This window comes from Microtus ochrogaster, chromosome 19 (assembly GCF_000317375.1).
Source record: "Microtus ochrogaster isolate Prairie Vole_2 chromosome 19, MicOch1.0, whole genome shotgun sequence".
Lineage (NCBI taxonomy): Eukaryota > Metazoa > Chordata > Mammalia > Rodentia > Cricetidae > Microtus > Microtus ochrogaster.
This window is the reverse complement of record NC_022021.1, coordinates 8,731,862-8,747,504: the sequence shown is the minus strand read 5'-3', so window position 1 is coordinate 8,747,504 and position 15,643 is coordinate 8,731,862. Positions and strand designations below refer to the sequence as shown.

Genomic DNA, 15,643 nt, shown 5'->3' with positions numbered 1-15,643 from the left:
AGATAAATCTAAAGACTGCAGCCTTCTCTAGTTGGGTGGCTCTGATGTCCCTACACACTCCAGCTTCCTATGACCTTTTGTTTTTTGCTTATCAGCAGAATCGATTTCCTAACAAAATGATTTTTGGAGCCATTACAGTGTCCTAAGAATTAGAAGGTACAGTTTGAACAAAGGCCTGGAGTGTTGCAATGTCGAGTAGGAAAAAAAAAAAAATACAAAGGGCCACCTATTAAACCGACAGAGCAACAAAACCCCAAAGCCTAGCAAAGCCAAGAGCGTGCAATCCCTTCTCATGCGCCCTCCTCTGCCTAGGTCTTCAGCGGTTCTGCAATCTAGAGTCGCCCCAGTTTTAGAGCTGGGGCAGCGCTCGGGTTCTGACCGGGGAGAGGCCGGGAGTCCTCTCTCGCCCTCCTCGCTGCAGTGCTGCAGTACGGGGGTGACTTGTGGGACCCTGACCTCTCACCTCCTAAGCACCTGGCAGCGGGAGCAGGCGGCGCCCTTTGGAACGGGGGCGGGCCCCGGGGGAGCGGGATGTCCAGGCGCTGGCGACTGGCGCTTGGCTCTCTCAGCTGGGACCATGGAAGCGACGGTGGCGCGGGGCGAGGTGCTCATGAGCCAGGCCATTCAGCCGGCACACGCGGACTCCCGCGGCGAGCTGAGCGCAGGACAGCTACTCAAGTGGATGGACACCACCGCCTGCCTGGCAGGTGAGTGCGGGGCCCACGCCAGGGCACCGTCGGGCAGGGCGGGCTGCTGCTGCTGGCCAGGGTGGCTAGGGCATCTGGGGATCCTGAAAGGTAGCAACAGGGGATGCGCTAGGGTGGCGTGGAAGCCTCAGCTTGGGAGAAGGAAGCCAAGGGAAAAGGCAATGTTCCCAAGGGCAGAAAGCAGGAGCGCTGTGAAGACAGAAGTGATGACTGAGACAGCTCCTGACAGCACCCTAGACCAGTGGTCCTGAATGTTCACTTCACAGGACTCCCTTCAACACACAAGAGTGAAGACCAGCCAAAAGACTTTGTTATGTAGATTTCTTGTATCTATACTTAACCATATTTAAAATTCTAAAGATTGAGTTCACTGACTAAGTGGAACGGAGGCTAGAAAAAAAGGGTTCACACTCAAGCATGAAGCCCTGGTTTTGTGCGCACACATGCACACGTTAACATATTTTCTTTACAAACAACGAGATTATTTGCTGCAACAGCAAAGGCTTTCTAAGAGGACTGCTCACAGTTCCTGCTTTCTCAAGGGATCTAAATGTTTCCTCGGGGAAAGACTGCTCCTTTGCCAGATTCCCTTCTCTGTTTGTTTACTGCCACCAGCTGTTAGGCAGTCAGGGAAGCCTTGAGAGGATGAGAGTGAAAACAGCAAGAAGACCTGGAGGTGTAGTCCAGTTGTGAAGCCCTTGCGTTCCACCCCCCTCCCCCAATCACTAGGGGTGAGGGTGATAACAAAAACATCTAGTATGGACCTAGTGATGTCTTCATGCCATCCCCAATGTTTGCACATTGGAAGTGATAATTGAGTAAGCAGGTTAACAAGAAGATAAGGGCACATCCTGACCCCAAAGGACCGTGTCTTGGAGCATAGACGCATGTCAGGCTACTGCAAGAGCCATCTGCAAATCAGGAAGAAAGCTTTGGCCAGTCCAAAGGAGCTAAATGTCTATTGTCCAGTCCACCCAGTCCATAGTGCTGTGTGATGGTCTCACCACGAAAGCCAGCCTCTCTGCATCGCTACACTCAGGCTCTGACTTGGACTGGCTTACATCGAGGAATATAACAGTGGGTTATAGTACAAATAGTTTTCTCACTGAGAGCCTGGGTTGAGCAGTACTTTTGAAACTTGGGTCTCCTAAACCCATGCTGACTTCTTTTGTCTTTGACCAGTGAGGGGAATAGTCTTGGATACAAATAAACTGTACCATGCCTCCCTTCTGGAGACATTTCTTTGGTGTCCTAGTACAATCTTGCTTCCTTGGGATGTTATCTAAACACAGAGAACTTTGAGTACCTGAATCATATCAGCGACTCCCAACTCTTCTCCCCCAGCTTAGGGCTGCTCAGCATTTTCCCATCATCCTTGAAGTAAAACCCAAACTCCCCTCATTCTTTATAGATGTTTTTTTTTGTTTTTGTTTTTGTTTTTTTTTTTTTTTATGCTGAAAACTCATTCTCGGAGGGGCCAGGCAGACAGACATGAGTTGATTCTGAGCCTAGCTCAGAACTCCAGACTGATCATCCATAGGACATCCCGGTTAAGAACAGTGTGACATTGTGTTTTCCATACAAACAATGTACCATGGGCACCATCAAAGCTCTTCTCCCCAGGGAACGTCACACCTGTTCTTCTTGGCCATTTCCATGCCTTGTTCCTGGCTTCAGCATCTTCCCCCATTCCCTCACAGTCCCTAGTCTCTTAAGTCCATCCGCTATGCCGAACCTCGATTACCACTGCCTCGTCCCAGCTCTGGGGAAATGTGTGTTCAGGTGACAAAGTAGCCCTGGAGGGAGCTTTGCAAGACTTGTGTTCTAGCTGGGTTCCTTATCCCGCACAGAAGTAAAGCTCACAATATTACGGACCCACTTTTCTTGCTAGATTAATCCAGTGCTGGGTAGATTAACCCTGCATGTTAACCACCTGTAAAATTCAGCTGCATTTGCAATGACACTCTGCTTTCAATTGGCTGATGTGTTTGGTTTCTGTCTTAACAAATAGTTTCTAACAAGATTTGGATTGGATCACAGCAGTGTAACAAGGAATCAGAAATACAAAGTTTACCCACATGTAAATAAAAGAAAAAGTATGGAAATGAGTGGCATTGCCGGTAATAAGGATACCTATTTCTAAGGCAACTGAATGAAACTGACATAAAAGTTTCTAGTTTGACGTTTTTGGAAACATGGATCCTGGGAAGACTGTAGACAACCAATCACACTATGCTTTAGCAATTATATTGCTGTTGGTAACATCATGACTGGTAATGTTAATATTGCAAATGCTAGAGCATCATTATGATAAAGTTATACAGATGATGGCCATGTTGAGCACTCTTTGGAAATAAAAGACACCGCATAGTGAGGGACATTATTCAGGTAATGTGGATGAATCTGAAGAACAATGCAAGAGCCATTTTTTTTCTGGCATTGAGTTCTGTTGACCAGTGCTCTGTACAGTTAATGTTTCCTAAGAAAAATAATGACCATAGTCATGTCCCCAAGACACTGCTGTAACCCTCGAGTTTAGATTCTAAAACAGCTTCTCAATATTTAAATAAAAAAATCACACAACTCCAATTGCATCAGCATTAGGCCTCATAGCTGTTGGGGGCCCCTCCTCTTCCCCTCTTTCAGCCCAGAAGCTTGAAGCCATCACTGAGTCACCCTCCACCCTCACGTCTGTTCCTTGTTTTGAACTCTCTTGAGACGACAGTTCCCCTCCATGGCAACAGTGAATCTTTCTGAATGTTCACTTTTAAGGAGCATCGAGCATCACCTCACTCCCCTGTGTTGTTAAATCTAGGCCTCAGCCTTGACATGCTGTCCACATCGGTTCCTTCTCCACACGTTCAGTGTATGATGCTTTTCTTTCTGGATTTGCTAACGCTTCCTTCTGGAGGAATCTTTTAAGACCAGCCCCTGTGCTGAGCCTCCATACTGTTGCCTAGACCCAGCACCAGCCCCAGCGCCAGCCCCAGCACCAGCGCCCTGCCCTGTGGGCTTCAGAGAGGCTCTCAAACTGTTCTCTGGTCTCATCTTTACTCTGATCTCATCTTCATAATCCTTCTAAAGTGCATTCGGAATTTGCTTATCTCATCATGTCAGATATTTTTTTTTCATCTTTACCTTTTGTTTCTTTACTAAAAGGCTAAATTAGTTTTTCCACTAGCCTGGTCAAGAACTTCCTATCAGAAAACCTTCCCCCACAGGTAACAATGATTAACGCTGAACAAAACAGCAAATAAAGGTAAATTAAGGTGACAGAGAAGTGAACGAAAAGTGTTTAGAACACATGAAAGTTACACTGGGAGAGAAGAATGCCCGTGGCCTAGCTTTTCCTTTTTCCTTAATTCTTTTTTAGTTTTATGGGGCATGTGGGGAGGAGAGGATGTTTAATGATATTACAGATGAGAGAGTATTCTCCCAGTTAAATACTTAGTTAGAAATCTACACGTTTGTCAGTTTGAACATCCAAAGGACAGTAGTTGAGGAAAATGCATTTACTAGAATATGAAGAGAGATGTTTTCAGAAAAAAGAAAGCCAGGGAGGCAAAGCACCATGCTTGTAATCCTTGGCCAGGTATCTGGCGCACTTTGAATCTGTGTATATAGGACAAACTCCCAACCTCCTAGTAAAGACCGAAAAAAAAAAAAAAAGTGAAGGAGCCGTGGCCATCTCTAAAATGACGGGTTTATAGTTTGGACTTAGTAACTGTAACTACTTGCTTTTTCAAAAAAAAACCAACAAAAGAAAAACTAATCCTTTTCAAAGAGCTCATCAGAACCCACTATTTCAACAATAAACCAATGAGGGCTTGGAGATAATAGAAAACAGGGACACAGAAATAAGCAGGCAAACAGAATTCATTCTCCAAAGATTATCAATAGACCAATCTACAGACGACACTGATGCTGGAATTAAAATTCAGGGACTTGAATGCAGCTATCATAATCATATCAAGGAAACTGATAATATTATTGTAAAGAACAAAAAAAGGCAATAAACCTCAAAAAGAGAAATAGAAAGTGTCTTATGGGAAACAGCATGGAAAGTCAATAGCTGAAAACTAACATAAAATTTAAAATATACTAGTTAACCTTCACTACAGATTGAAGATGGTTGGGGGAAAAGTTAGCAAATGTGAAAATATATCAGTATAAATTATCTGATCTTGCAAACAACCAAAAAACTGGGGTTATGGGCCAATGGTATAACACACTTGCCTAGCATGCACGAGGTCAGAATTAAATCCCCGGCACCATACACACATATACAAAGTCTCATACAGTCATGAAAAAAGAAAACAAAGCTTTTATGTCTGTATAAAGTCCCCAAGGAAGAAAGTAGGACAAACTCACCCCTAATCAGAGAAGAATGGCTTTAATTCCCCCAAAACATGCTGAAAAGAATACAGATTCTAAAATCTATAGAACACCAATCAAGATTAATTTAAAAATTATAATACATAGGCATATTATAATCAGATATGCTTAAAAGCAACCAGAAAGGTTGCGCTCAGTGTAGGAGAGCAATGACTAAAATTACGACCGACCTCATTAGCAACAGCAGATACCTCATCGACCCAAGTGCATTAGAGTTTGCAGCCAAATGGTCACAGCAGAGATCAGAAGACAATGAACAATATCTAATAATAACAGCTCTAAAATGATGACAAGCAAGAGCCTCCAGGCCTCTTCAGGATCTGTTCTCGGCCTTCCCTCTAGCTCCATCTCAGCCCTCTTCCTTGTGTCTCCATTCTAGCCACAGGCTCGCTGGGATCACTGTTCTGTCTCCTCAGCAGCCTTCCTTCCCGCTCTCCTCTCCCATCTGCCCCGCTACAGCTCAGATCTGGGCTCAAGAGCCCTCTACGTGGACACCTTGGCTTATTCTGTCATCACTCTGCTAATCTGTTTCCAACTTTCCCTAGGTAATCAGCAATATCACTAAGTTTTTCTACTGTGAGAAAGTAGGAAGGGATATCTAAACGTAAGGACAAGGACAACCATGAGTTCTTTTGAATTCATGCCATCTTACTGGCATACTTGAAAAATGAAGAAAAGACAACACATAGTCATGTCCAAAAGCAAGGGACCTTATGCTGACTACTCATATCTTTGTCTTCTTTGTTATTGGTTCCTGCAGGTTTGTAGTAGAAAGTATGGCTGCTGGGGTTTACATTCAGTGAGGCACTCTCTGATAGCCGTCTGGGCTTCTTCTACCCAACTCTTTTCTTGATTTCCTATTTTATGTAGTCAAAAACCACTAGAACAATCATTTGAATCTGTCTAGGATTAAATGTTTTCATTTAAGATGGAACCAGTAATAGTACTAGCCTTCTGTGATTGACATGCATAGCTTGGTGCATGGCCAATAAGAAGTGCTTAGTAAATGCTGTTACCTGCTGCTGACTCTCCCTGGTCCTTCCTATGGTCTAGCCCTCAGCTCTGTAAGCATAGCAGCCCCCTGGAAAATGTAATGCAGCCCTATGTTCCTATTGGTGACCTCATTAACATTATTATTCAATCATTGGTATACACATCATACTCTGTTAATAAGAACACTCTAAGTTAACAACCTGTCCCTTCGTGGACTGGGTGTTTACTAGGTACTCTTTTGTCAATGTTTTATTGTTTGTTTTTGAGAACATCCAGTACTTCTCCGGAAAAATAGCAGCTCTAAGGATTTGACTCAGAAATGATCTATAATAGCCCCTAGCCAAACTGGTAAAATAATGACACTGACCCTGCTCAATACCTAGAAATCAGCCAAGCACACCTCCTGTTTGCTCTACTGGCCTTAAGCTGAGCCCACTCTGAAGAGGCTGAGAGTTTGACACTTCAATATCCCGTCTTATTGCTGGCTTGTTTTGTAGCTAACAAAGCCTCTTCCCTGCCCATTGCGCTCACACAGAGTTCTAAATGGTTAATTTCTCACCTCCTTTTACCTGAGATGATCAGTTGGTACTTATATTGTAATCCGTTACATCAATGTACAAGAATTTGGTTTAATTCACTGTCACTTCTATAAGGTGTATCAGCTGTGATGCCTTTGAGTTTAAGAATGAAGCCAAAAGTTCTTTAATCGAAACCAGTGAGCCAAGCAAGGTGATGCTCACATAGCACTCGGAGCTGCCCCCGTGCATGGCATGCGTGTGTGTGTGTGTGTGTGTGTGTGTGTGTGTGTGTGTGTGTGAGTGAGTGTGTGTACTGGAGGTCAGTTTGGGCTGCAAAGTGAGTTCTTGGCCATTCTAGACTTTCTCTCAAAAGAAAACAAAAAAGGTCAATGAAAATCTTCTTGGATTTTGACTGACTTCCTCTACTGGCAGAAACACACATCAAAATCTTTTCCAAATAGCATCCAGGTGGTGGTGGCACACGCCTTTAGTCCCAGCACTCGGAAGGCAGAGGCAGGTGGATCACTGTGAGCTCAGGGCCAGCCTGGTCTATAAGAGCTAGTTCCAGGACAGCTAACTGGACTGTTACACAGAGAAACCCTGTTTCAAAAAACCAAAACAAATAAAGAAAAAACAAAACAAGAACAAAAGAAGAATAAAATCTTTTCCAAATAGCATGAATTCTGGTGTTTTTATGTCAAGCAAAACCAATAATCAAAGCAATTGTGGGCAGATATAGACCATGGAAAAGGTCGAGTGCCTCCTCACCAACTCTCTCCTTCTACAACATCGTCATGATTGGTCAGTTTGGTAATAAGTGATGAGCACAGCCTGCCTGCTTCCTGTGTGTCCCTGATTCCCAGAGACATCCCCCTCTGATGTGGGAGGTGTCTCAGGGGCTCCCAGACCGCTCCCTGCTCACAATCATTAGTGATTTAAGTATGTGCAGCTACAAGCTAGGCGAGACAGTGGATGTAGCTCCGATGTTAATTTATAAAACAAAAGAACGACAATAGTTTGATAGTAATCTAACAACATTTAGGGTCATCAAAAACTTGCTAAAATTGTTACTTACAGTTGCCAGTTTTCTGAGTATTGGTTTTAAAGTTCAAGATGGAGATTCCAAAGTTAAAATTCAGGAGAGAGAACAGTTCCATCACCTAGTGGAAACAATTACAGAACAAATGCCTGCCTGTAAGTACAGGCCATACTGTGCTTCTGTGGGGGGGGGGGGGCACAGGGGTGCTATCGTGAGTGAGCAGATTTGTTACTAAAGCAGATGGACTTCGATTTCTCCCTTCTTCCCTTTGCGAAAACATTCAGTCACAGCTACTAACATGGCATTCCTTCATCTGTGTTTGAAGCTGAAAAACATGCCGGGATTTCCTGCGTCACTGCCTCAATGGACGACATTCTGTTTGAGGACACGGCCAGGTAAGGGCGCTCCCGGCCGGCTTCTGGCTCATTTGCAGTCCATGTTTATTACACCTTAGTCATCTGGAGTCATTGGTCGTGTTTCTTAGAAAACCAGAAGCACTTGGCTCTATCCTGGGGTCCCTGGTCATCATTGTTCTCAGCACACACACAGTATTAGCTGTGTTCAGTTACTCTCAGCGTTAGATGCTATATCACTCTGTCTTTAATGGCTCCTTTTCCTACATGACAGATGATAATAGGTATCTGTATTTGTGTGGTGCCAACACTAACTCGTGTGTAAATACGGTACATTTTAAGGGACGTTTCCTATGTGAGAGTGCTTGTATGTTCTAGCAGCCCTGATGGGAGAGAAAGTCAAGTTAGACAATAAAATTAGCGAGAACGGTGTGGTATATCCCAAGAACTCACCACCAGCCTGTGTGAATGATCAGCCCTCATATATTCATATCCCTTGGTGGTCTTTCCCGTATGTGAATTATTCTGAAGCAAATTCCAGTCATAGTTTGTAAGTAATTCAGCAGATGCTCATCAAGTAGCCACAACCCCCGCATTTGAAGTTACTCAGAGAACTCTTCTCCAGATGGGCTAAATTATCATGTGAACAGGGTCCAGGCCAACTGCTTTCTGTGTTCTAAGACTGTATTTTTTTTTTTTGTAGGTATCTGATTTGTCATTTAAAACACAATCAGGAGGCTCAAATGTGGAAAGAGACGTTTCACTCTGGGAAACTCTGTTTCTCTCTCGCTGCTCCCAAGACTTCCTCCTGTCTATTAAATGTCCACCCTTTTATCCGATAATTACCCCTTTACATTAAATATAAATGAGAATTTATACACATTCCTTAAAAATAAGTTCCAGTATATGATATCACTTTCTCCACCTTTCCCATATGAGTTCACCCAGAAAACCGTTCTAGAGCAATGCACACGGTTGTTCGCTGTGTTAGTAGAAACTCTCATGCTCACATCTGAATCCCTAACTCAATGAGTACCCATCAGTAAACACTGAATTGTTTTTGCTATTACAGGGAATACCTAAATATATGGCTTTACATGGCGTGTATTCATATTTTTTTTGCTAGTGAATTTTGGGATAAGATCCCTAAAAACAGAACAGCTTCATCAAAATGCAAATGCATAGGCCGTTTTATTCAACATTCCCTAAGTCCTCTCTCTGAAGATTCTTGTATGACTTTCATCCCTTTCTAAATCAGTCAGATTAATCTAAACATTTTTTTAAAGGATACTAAAATACTGATTTGTTCAGACTGTGAATTCCTTCCCCTACTACTTTTCCTGACTGTATTGCTACAGATTATGAGAGACACAGTGTACAGGGCCTCAGATTGTACACAAAAGCATTGAGTAGATAAGGCCACTCTTCCAGGAAAACCAGCTGACTTACCTCATGGACTGAATGAGCCTCTGCACTGTGATTAAAGTAGAACTGATTGCTACCCTTCCTAGGGGCCCAAGACAACCATGTGTCCATGGCTTTGAACTCAGATAAGACCAGGGTTTGAACTCTGGCCCAGCTAGTTGCTAACTACATCACTGTTGAGAGGGAAATGGGAATCACCACATTGACCTCACAGGGTGGTTGCTCGGTGAGTGGCATGCTGTCTCCTCTGACTTGGAGCATTTGGCATGCTGCCTTGGCTTGTTCACAGCACTCAGAAGGAATTCATTTTGTCACCGTTGTCTCCACAGTGAGGAACAGTATTTCATTTAATGACAAAGTTTTCTGTTGTCAGTGAATTTTCAGTCATTCCTTTCTATGCTGTTGGACCTGTGTCCCCAAGACAACCTTGCCTTATCAAGCCCAGCAGCCCTGGCTCATTGACCACACTTTTAGTTCAGTGCCACCACTGGTCAAAACTCAGTGAGCAGTATGAACTAGAAAGACCAGTGATTCTTCCAGGAAAGTCGAATCTGTAAATAAACTAGAGTTAAAAAAAGATTTTAGAAGGAGAAACCTTAAATATTTTCATTGCCTGAGAAAGTCAAGCAGAACAGAGAGGTGGAAAGTTAAGGGGGGAAGGCCTAACAACACTGCCTGTAAGGAGACAAGGCCATGGGGTGGGGCAGAGCACACAAATACAAGATAGAATGAGCCGCGACAGAGTGGTTCAGGTGGAGTCTGGTGGGATGGGGAAGCAAAGGAGCCTACGTTGGGTATCTCTTACTTTCCCCTAAGATGAAGGGATCGGTGACCCAAAGACTTGACCTCAAAGTTTTCAGAGTTCCAATAGCAGGGGTGGGATGAAGAACGGCTCTGAGGGCTCATGTCTACCTAGCAAGCTGACTTTTTCCTTTATGTTTGCTGGTCTGTTTGTTTATTAGTTAATGTTTTAAAGTAAGCATCAGTGGTACAGTTCTGCCTGTGTGCTTATCTGAATTTATATGGGGATTAGTGGCTATATGCAAAAAAGTGTCTATTGCAAATAAGGTCACCTTGTACAGTGTCCTTGCCAAAGCTCTTTTCTGATTGAGTAGCGAGAAGTCTCTTAGGGTTATAAGCATGATTTAAATGATTGACATCTATCCTGAAGACCTGTCTTTGCTATTAGCTTTAGCCCAAGTTTTCCGTAAATGAGCATTATCAGCAGGTAAAGGCGGAATTGCTTTATGCCACATGTGTCTACCAAAATCTCTAAGTCTAAAATAAAATGCGCTAGGATTGCTGAGACCTGTCTTTCTTTTACAACAACAGAATTGGACAAATTATTACCATCCGAGCAAAAGTGACCAGAGCATTCAGCACAAGCATGGAGGTGAGCGACATCCTTTCCTTAGGGACACCTGCTAAAGGGGCATCTTCACTTGGTGCGGGAGAATTGTCTGTATTCTGTCAATCATGTTTTAAATAAACACTGGCCAGGCAGGAAATAAAGGCGGGAAAACCAGACAGGAAGTAGAAATGATGTAATGAGAACAGGAGAATTCTGGGAAGGAGGAAGTTGATTCCTCCCACTCCTGCCCAGACCACTGAAGCAGCAGGATGTGATCTGCCCCACTGAAAAAAGGTACTGAGCCACATGGCTAACATAGATCAGAAAAATTGGTTAATCAAGATGTAAGAGTTAGCCAGTGAGAGGCTAGAGCTAATGGGCCAATCAGTTTATAATTTATGGAGACCTATGTGTGATTTCTTTGGGGCCAAACAGTTGTGGGGAGCTGGGCAGGGTAAAAACCCAAACAAACAGGCCTGGTCCTTCATGTTACATTCACTGCTTTCAGAACACAAAGGGGGATGCCTAGAAAGGATCCTGAATTTCAGAAAGCCTTAAATCTGTGTCAGACACACAGTAGGTGAATGCTAAGGAGCTGATGTCCCCCACTCACATTCGTGGTGACACCAGATGCCACAGAAGGATACACACAAAGTGAACATGCAAGAGGGAAGGGTGTCTTTGTGTGTGGCTTTTGCAAACTATGGATTCTAGTTCTTACTTCTTCTTACAATACTGTTACCCAAACTGTGTGTCTGCATCTCCAACATGCATGTCCCCTGCAATGCCAGCTAGGCAATAAAGCTACCAGAGGCAATTGGTGCCTCTTGAAGTGAGCAGTCTTCTGTGGACTCTGTGGAAGTCTCGGGCTTGGGGAGGTCTACCTAGGGAGAACTCAGAAGATTCCTAGCAGTGTGTGAGGTCAGGAGGTGTTCACTTGACAACTCCCGAGTATGATGCGGTTTCCTCCGAAGTTATTCTGGTCTGGTTCTGTGAGATTCGTGGCGTGCATGCACAGTTTGGTATCAACCCTACATCTAGACCTATGGAGATCACATGCACATTCCCTGAATTCTCTCTTTATGTATGTATCTCTCTTTTCTGGTACCCTGCCCAACAAATCCCAGATCCCTGATCTGTTTGATCTCTGCTTCTTCAGCTCAGATGAGGTGGGTTTCCCTTCCCTACTGTCACCTTCAAGATGAGAGGAAATGTTATGTTCCTTTCATTTGCTTTCCTGTCCTGGGGCATCATCGCCCCTCGTCACCTGTTTCCCCTTATGTAGAAATAGTTGCTTCCTATACCTTATCTAGTTTTATTTTTCTTTACATAGAGTGTAATTCCAGTCTTACCCACTCTTCCCTTACCTAGTCAACTCCCCATGTCATGGCCCTGACACACTGGTCCATTATAAACATCAATCAATTGTCCTGGTAGCTGATAGTGTCTGAACTTTAACGCTCCAGAGTTATAGCTAGACTTTTCTTGTTTGATGTTTTATTTTTCTTCTTCCTTGTGTATTTCTCTAATGTGAACATCCACGTGGGTGAGGGCTTTTTTGTAGAGGTGAAGAATAATTGGTTCATGTTGGATTCATTACCATCCAGTCAACTTGAGATTTACCATGCAAATATAAATTTCTGTTTCAAATTAAGAGACTGAAAGTGAGTCATGGATTATTGATTATTTTTGTACACGGTGTTCCTGGTGAGGATGTAGAAATACATGCACTTTATCATTCATTACTCCGTGCTGAACTGAGATAACCCAGCTTGCCCATTATCCTCAGAAGACAGTGTTACTCACCTGGGCGAGATATGAGGAGAGTGTTTTTAGTCCAAATCCAAAGATTGGAAAGCCAGCTTGAGGCTCTTCACGCGGAGGGAGAGCCACCCACTGTAGACTCCTTACAGAATGCCTCAGTCACTTGCTGACTGCCCCAGAAAAACCAAACTGAGGAAACCGAGCCACAGCTAACATAGCAGTTCTGCCCCTTTATCATAAGGTATAAAATGTAATGACTAATGGTTAAAAATAGTTATAGTTCCTCTCTCTGGCAGGCTGTCTTGTTCTTGAGAGAACATTCTCTTATAATATGATTTTAAAATGCTTATTATAGCAAGACAAACTAGAATTAGAATATAGGACTTCAAATGCAACATGATAAATTTATAATGTATGTAAACATTAATGTGTACCTCATATATACATTTGTAAAACATACATGCAATATTACATATAAAGGTGTACGTATTATGGAATATTATATTGTATATAACATGTGTAACTAGAAGAAAATTAACCTAAAAGTTAATAAGTATTTCCCCTGCGTGATGAGTCTGTTATAACTTAGCCTAGATAGTTAGAGCCCACATATTGTTCATGGCAAGTGTACGTGTCCCCACATACAGAAGAGTTCCATTTGTCATAGTTTAGAGATCATCATTGAAATGATAGTGTCACTTAAAGATAAATTAAAATGCTGATGTCATTTAAAAACCGGAAGGCAGGATAGGAGAAGTGTGTAGCTGTATCTTGCATGCCGCAGTTGAATCTGTTATCTGGATGACTGATGGTTTGCTTTTCTGTCCTTCAGATCAGTATCAAGGTCATAGTACAGGACAAGTTCACTGGCGCCGAGAAGCTCCTCTGTGTGGCTTTCTCTACCTTTGTTGCTAAACCAGTCGGAAAAGAAAAGGTAAATTTTCCATGTGAACAGGTACCCTTCTCGTAAGCCAGTGCACAGGAATTACTGTGTTAGAATTGGTTTCTTCTTACTATAAGATTCACTTCTTCTGCCGGGCAGTGGTGGCGCATGCCAATAATCCCAGAACTTGGGAGGCAGGGGTAGGCAGATCTCTGTGAGTTCGAGGACAGCCTGGTCTACAAGAACTAGTTCCAGGACAGGCTCCAACCAAAGCTACACAGAGAAACCCTGTCTCAAAAAAACCAAAGAGAGAGAGAGAGAGAGAGAGAGGACTCACTTACTCAAGGTTTTCATTCATTGATATTTATTGCTATTATTCTATGGCGACATCATAGAATGGAATAGGAGCTCTTTTGAAAGGAATGCCTTAAAGAAAATGTACCAAATTTATGAAAGAGGAAAAACGGTTTTTTAAATTATCTGGAAGTCATATCTACTTCTTAAAAATATTGTTTAGTGGGTTAGTTCTTTTTTTAGTTATGGAGTTCAAAATTAAGTCAAACATTTTTTTTAATCAGGAAAAATTTGGAAAGTAATTGAAAGTCATGGTCCAATCATTTTTTAGACCTTCAGGAAAATATCAAAGCTGCTGAGTTAGTAGAGTTTAAAAATAAACTTCAGGGCATCTGGGCTGAAACATCCTTGAAAAAAGAACTGTGTCTTTGTACGTTGCTCAGCTCCCACCCAACCAGAGCCCAGATCTACCTCAATGTGGAATGCCCAAATTTCCTCCTTGTTGCTTCTACTTAGAGCTAGGATACCTAGGGGAAATGAACGCATGTAAAAATGCAATAATTCAAATTATAATCTAAGTATTTCATTGCGGAATGATCAAAGGATAGGCAAACATGGCTTCTCCTAAACACTTGCCAATGACAAGGTCTACTGCTCACTCCTCCTCCTTGCCTGAGATTTTCCCCACAGTGCCTCCAGTGCCAACATAGCTTGGACAAAGCTATGCTTCCCCGGCAGCCAGCAAAGTTGGCCACTGAACCATACTTTGTAGTTGCTCCAAACCTAGCCCAATAGCACAGCTAGGCTAGATCATCACCATGCTTAGCTGGCAAGTGAACCCACAGACTTCTGGCACCTGGAGTACTTTCTGTAACACAGACCTCATATTAAATGTGCAGTAGGCAAATTCCCATGGCTGAAGGGTGCTGCTTTCCCAACTCTATTGTAATATTAGTGGCGGGCCCGCCACCAGGCTAGCTTTGCCCGAAATAACTACATGGAAGCTGTATTCTTTTAAACACCGCTTGGCCCATTATATCTAGCCTTTTCTAGGCTAACTCTAGCAACCTGGACTAACCCATTTCTAATAATCTATGTAGCCCACAAGCTGGCTTACCAGGAATGATCTTAACCTGCGTCTGCCTGGAGTGGGAGAATCATGGTGACTCACTGACTCAGCTTCTTTCTCCCAGCATTCTGTTCTGTTTACTCCACCTATCTAAATTCTACCCTATCAGAGGGCCAAGCAGTTTTCTTTATTACTTAACCAATGAAAGCAACAGATTAGAAAGAAATCACTCCCACAACATTTCCCCTTTTTCTGTTTAAACAAAAAAGGCTTTCATTTTAACATAGTAAAATTACATATAGCAAAACAGTTATCAAGCAAGAACTACAGTTACAATATTTATATCTATTTTATCTTTTATCATAACTAAGGAAAACTATAACTATCCATTCTTCAACTCCATCAAGCCCCCAGAAGGATATAATATTACCTAAGCAAATAAGAAATACACAACAGAGACATCGCGCTGCCTGGACAGTCACCCAAAGTTCCTATGTACCGTTGGGGCATTCATCTTCGGCCTACAGGCTCATCCAGTATCCAGCAGACACCTCCACGAAGCAGGAAATTCCAAAGACAGTTCAGTCACTTTCTTCTGTATCCTACAGAATGTCTCACAGACTCTTTCATGAGTCAGGAACCCTGAAAGATCATCTCACCTTTAGGCAAGTTAGCAGTCCTCTCTCTGCGGGTTCTTTGTGTCCAGTTTATGCATCAGTCCAGGCAAGAGAAGTTTCTTGCCCAAATGGCTATCAAACTTTATAACATGTCTCTTCAATGCCCATCTTCCTCTTGAAGTAGATTGGTGCTGCCAGGAGCAGACGTGTCTCATTGTCATGAAAAGCCCTAAGT

The 15,643-nt window shown here is 42.9% G+C and overlaps 1 protein-coding gene across 1 annotated transcript in view; it reads left to right on the top strand.

Moving 5' to 3' along the window:
- Positions 1 to 385: 385 nt before the first annotated feature.
- The window catches only part of Acot12 (acyl-CoA thioesterase 12), a 41,806-nt gene continuing 26,548 nt past the window's right edge, over positions 386 to 15,643 (top strand). The window contains exons 1-4 of the mRNA XM_005356510.3: positions 386 to 707; positions 7,978 to 8,047; positions 10,763 to 10,823; positions 13,378 to 13,479. Coding sequence (XP_005356567.1) covers positions 578 to 707; positions 7,978 to 8,047; positions 10,763 to 10,823; positions 13,378 to 13,479 — 363 coding nt within the window. The 5' untranslated portion in view covers positions 386 to 577. The remainder of the gene's footprint in view (positions 708 to 7,977; positions 8,048 to 10,762; positions 10,824 to 13,377; positions 13,480 to 15,643) is intronic.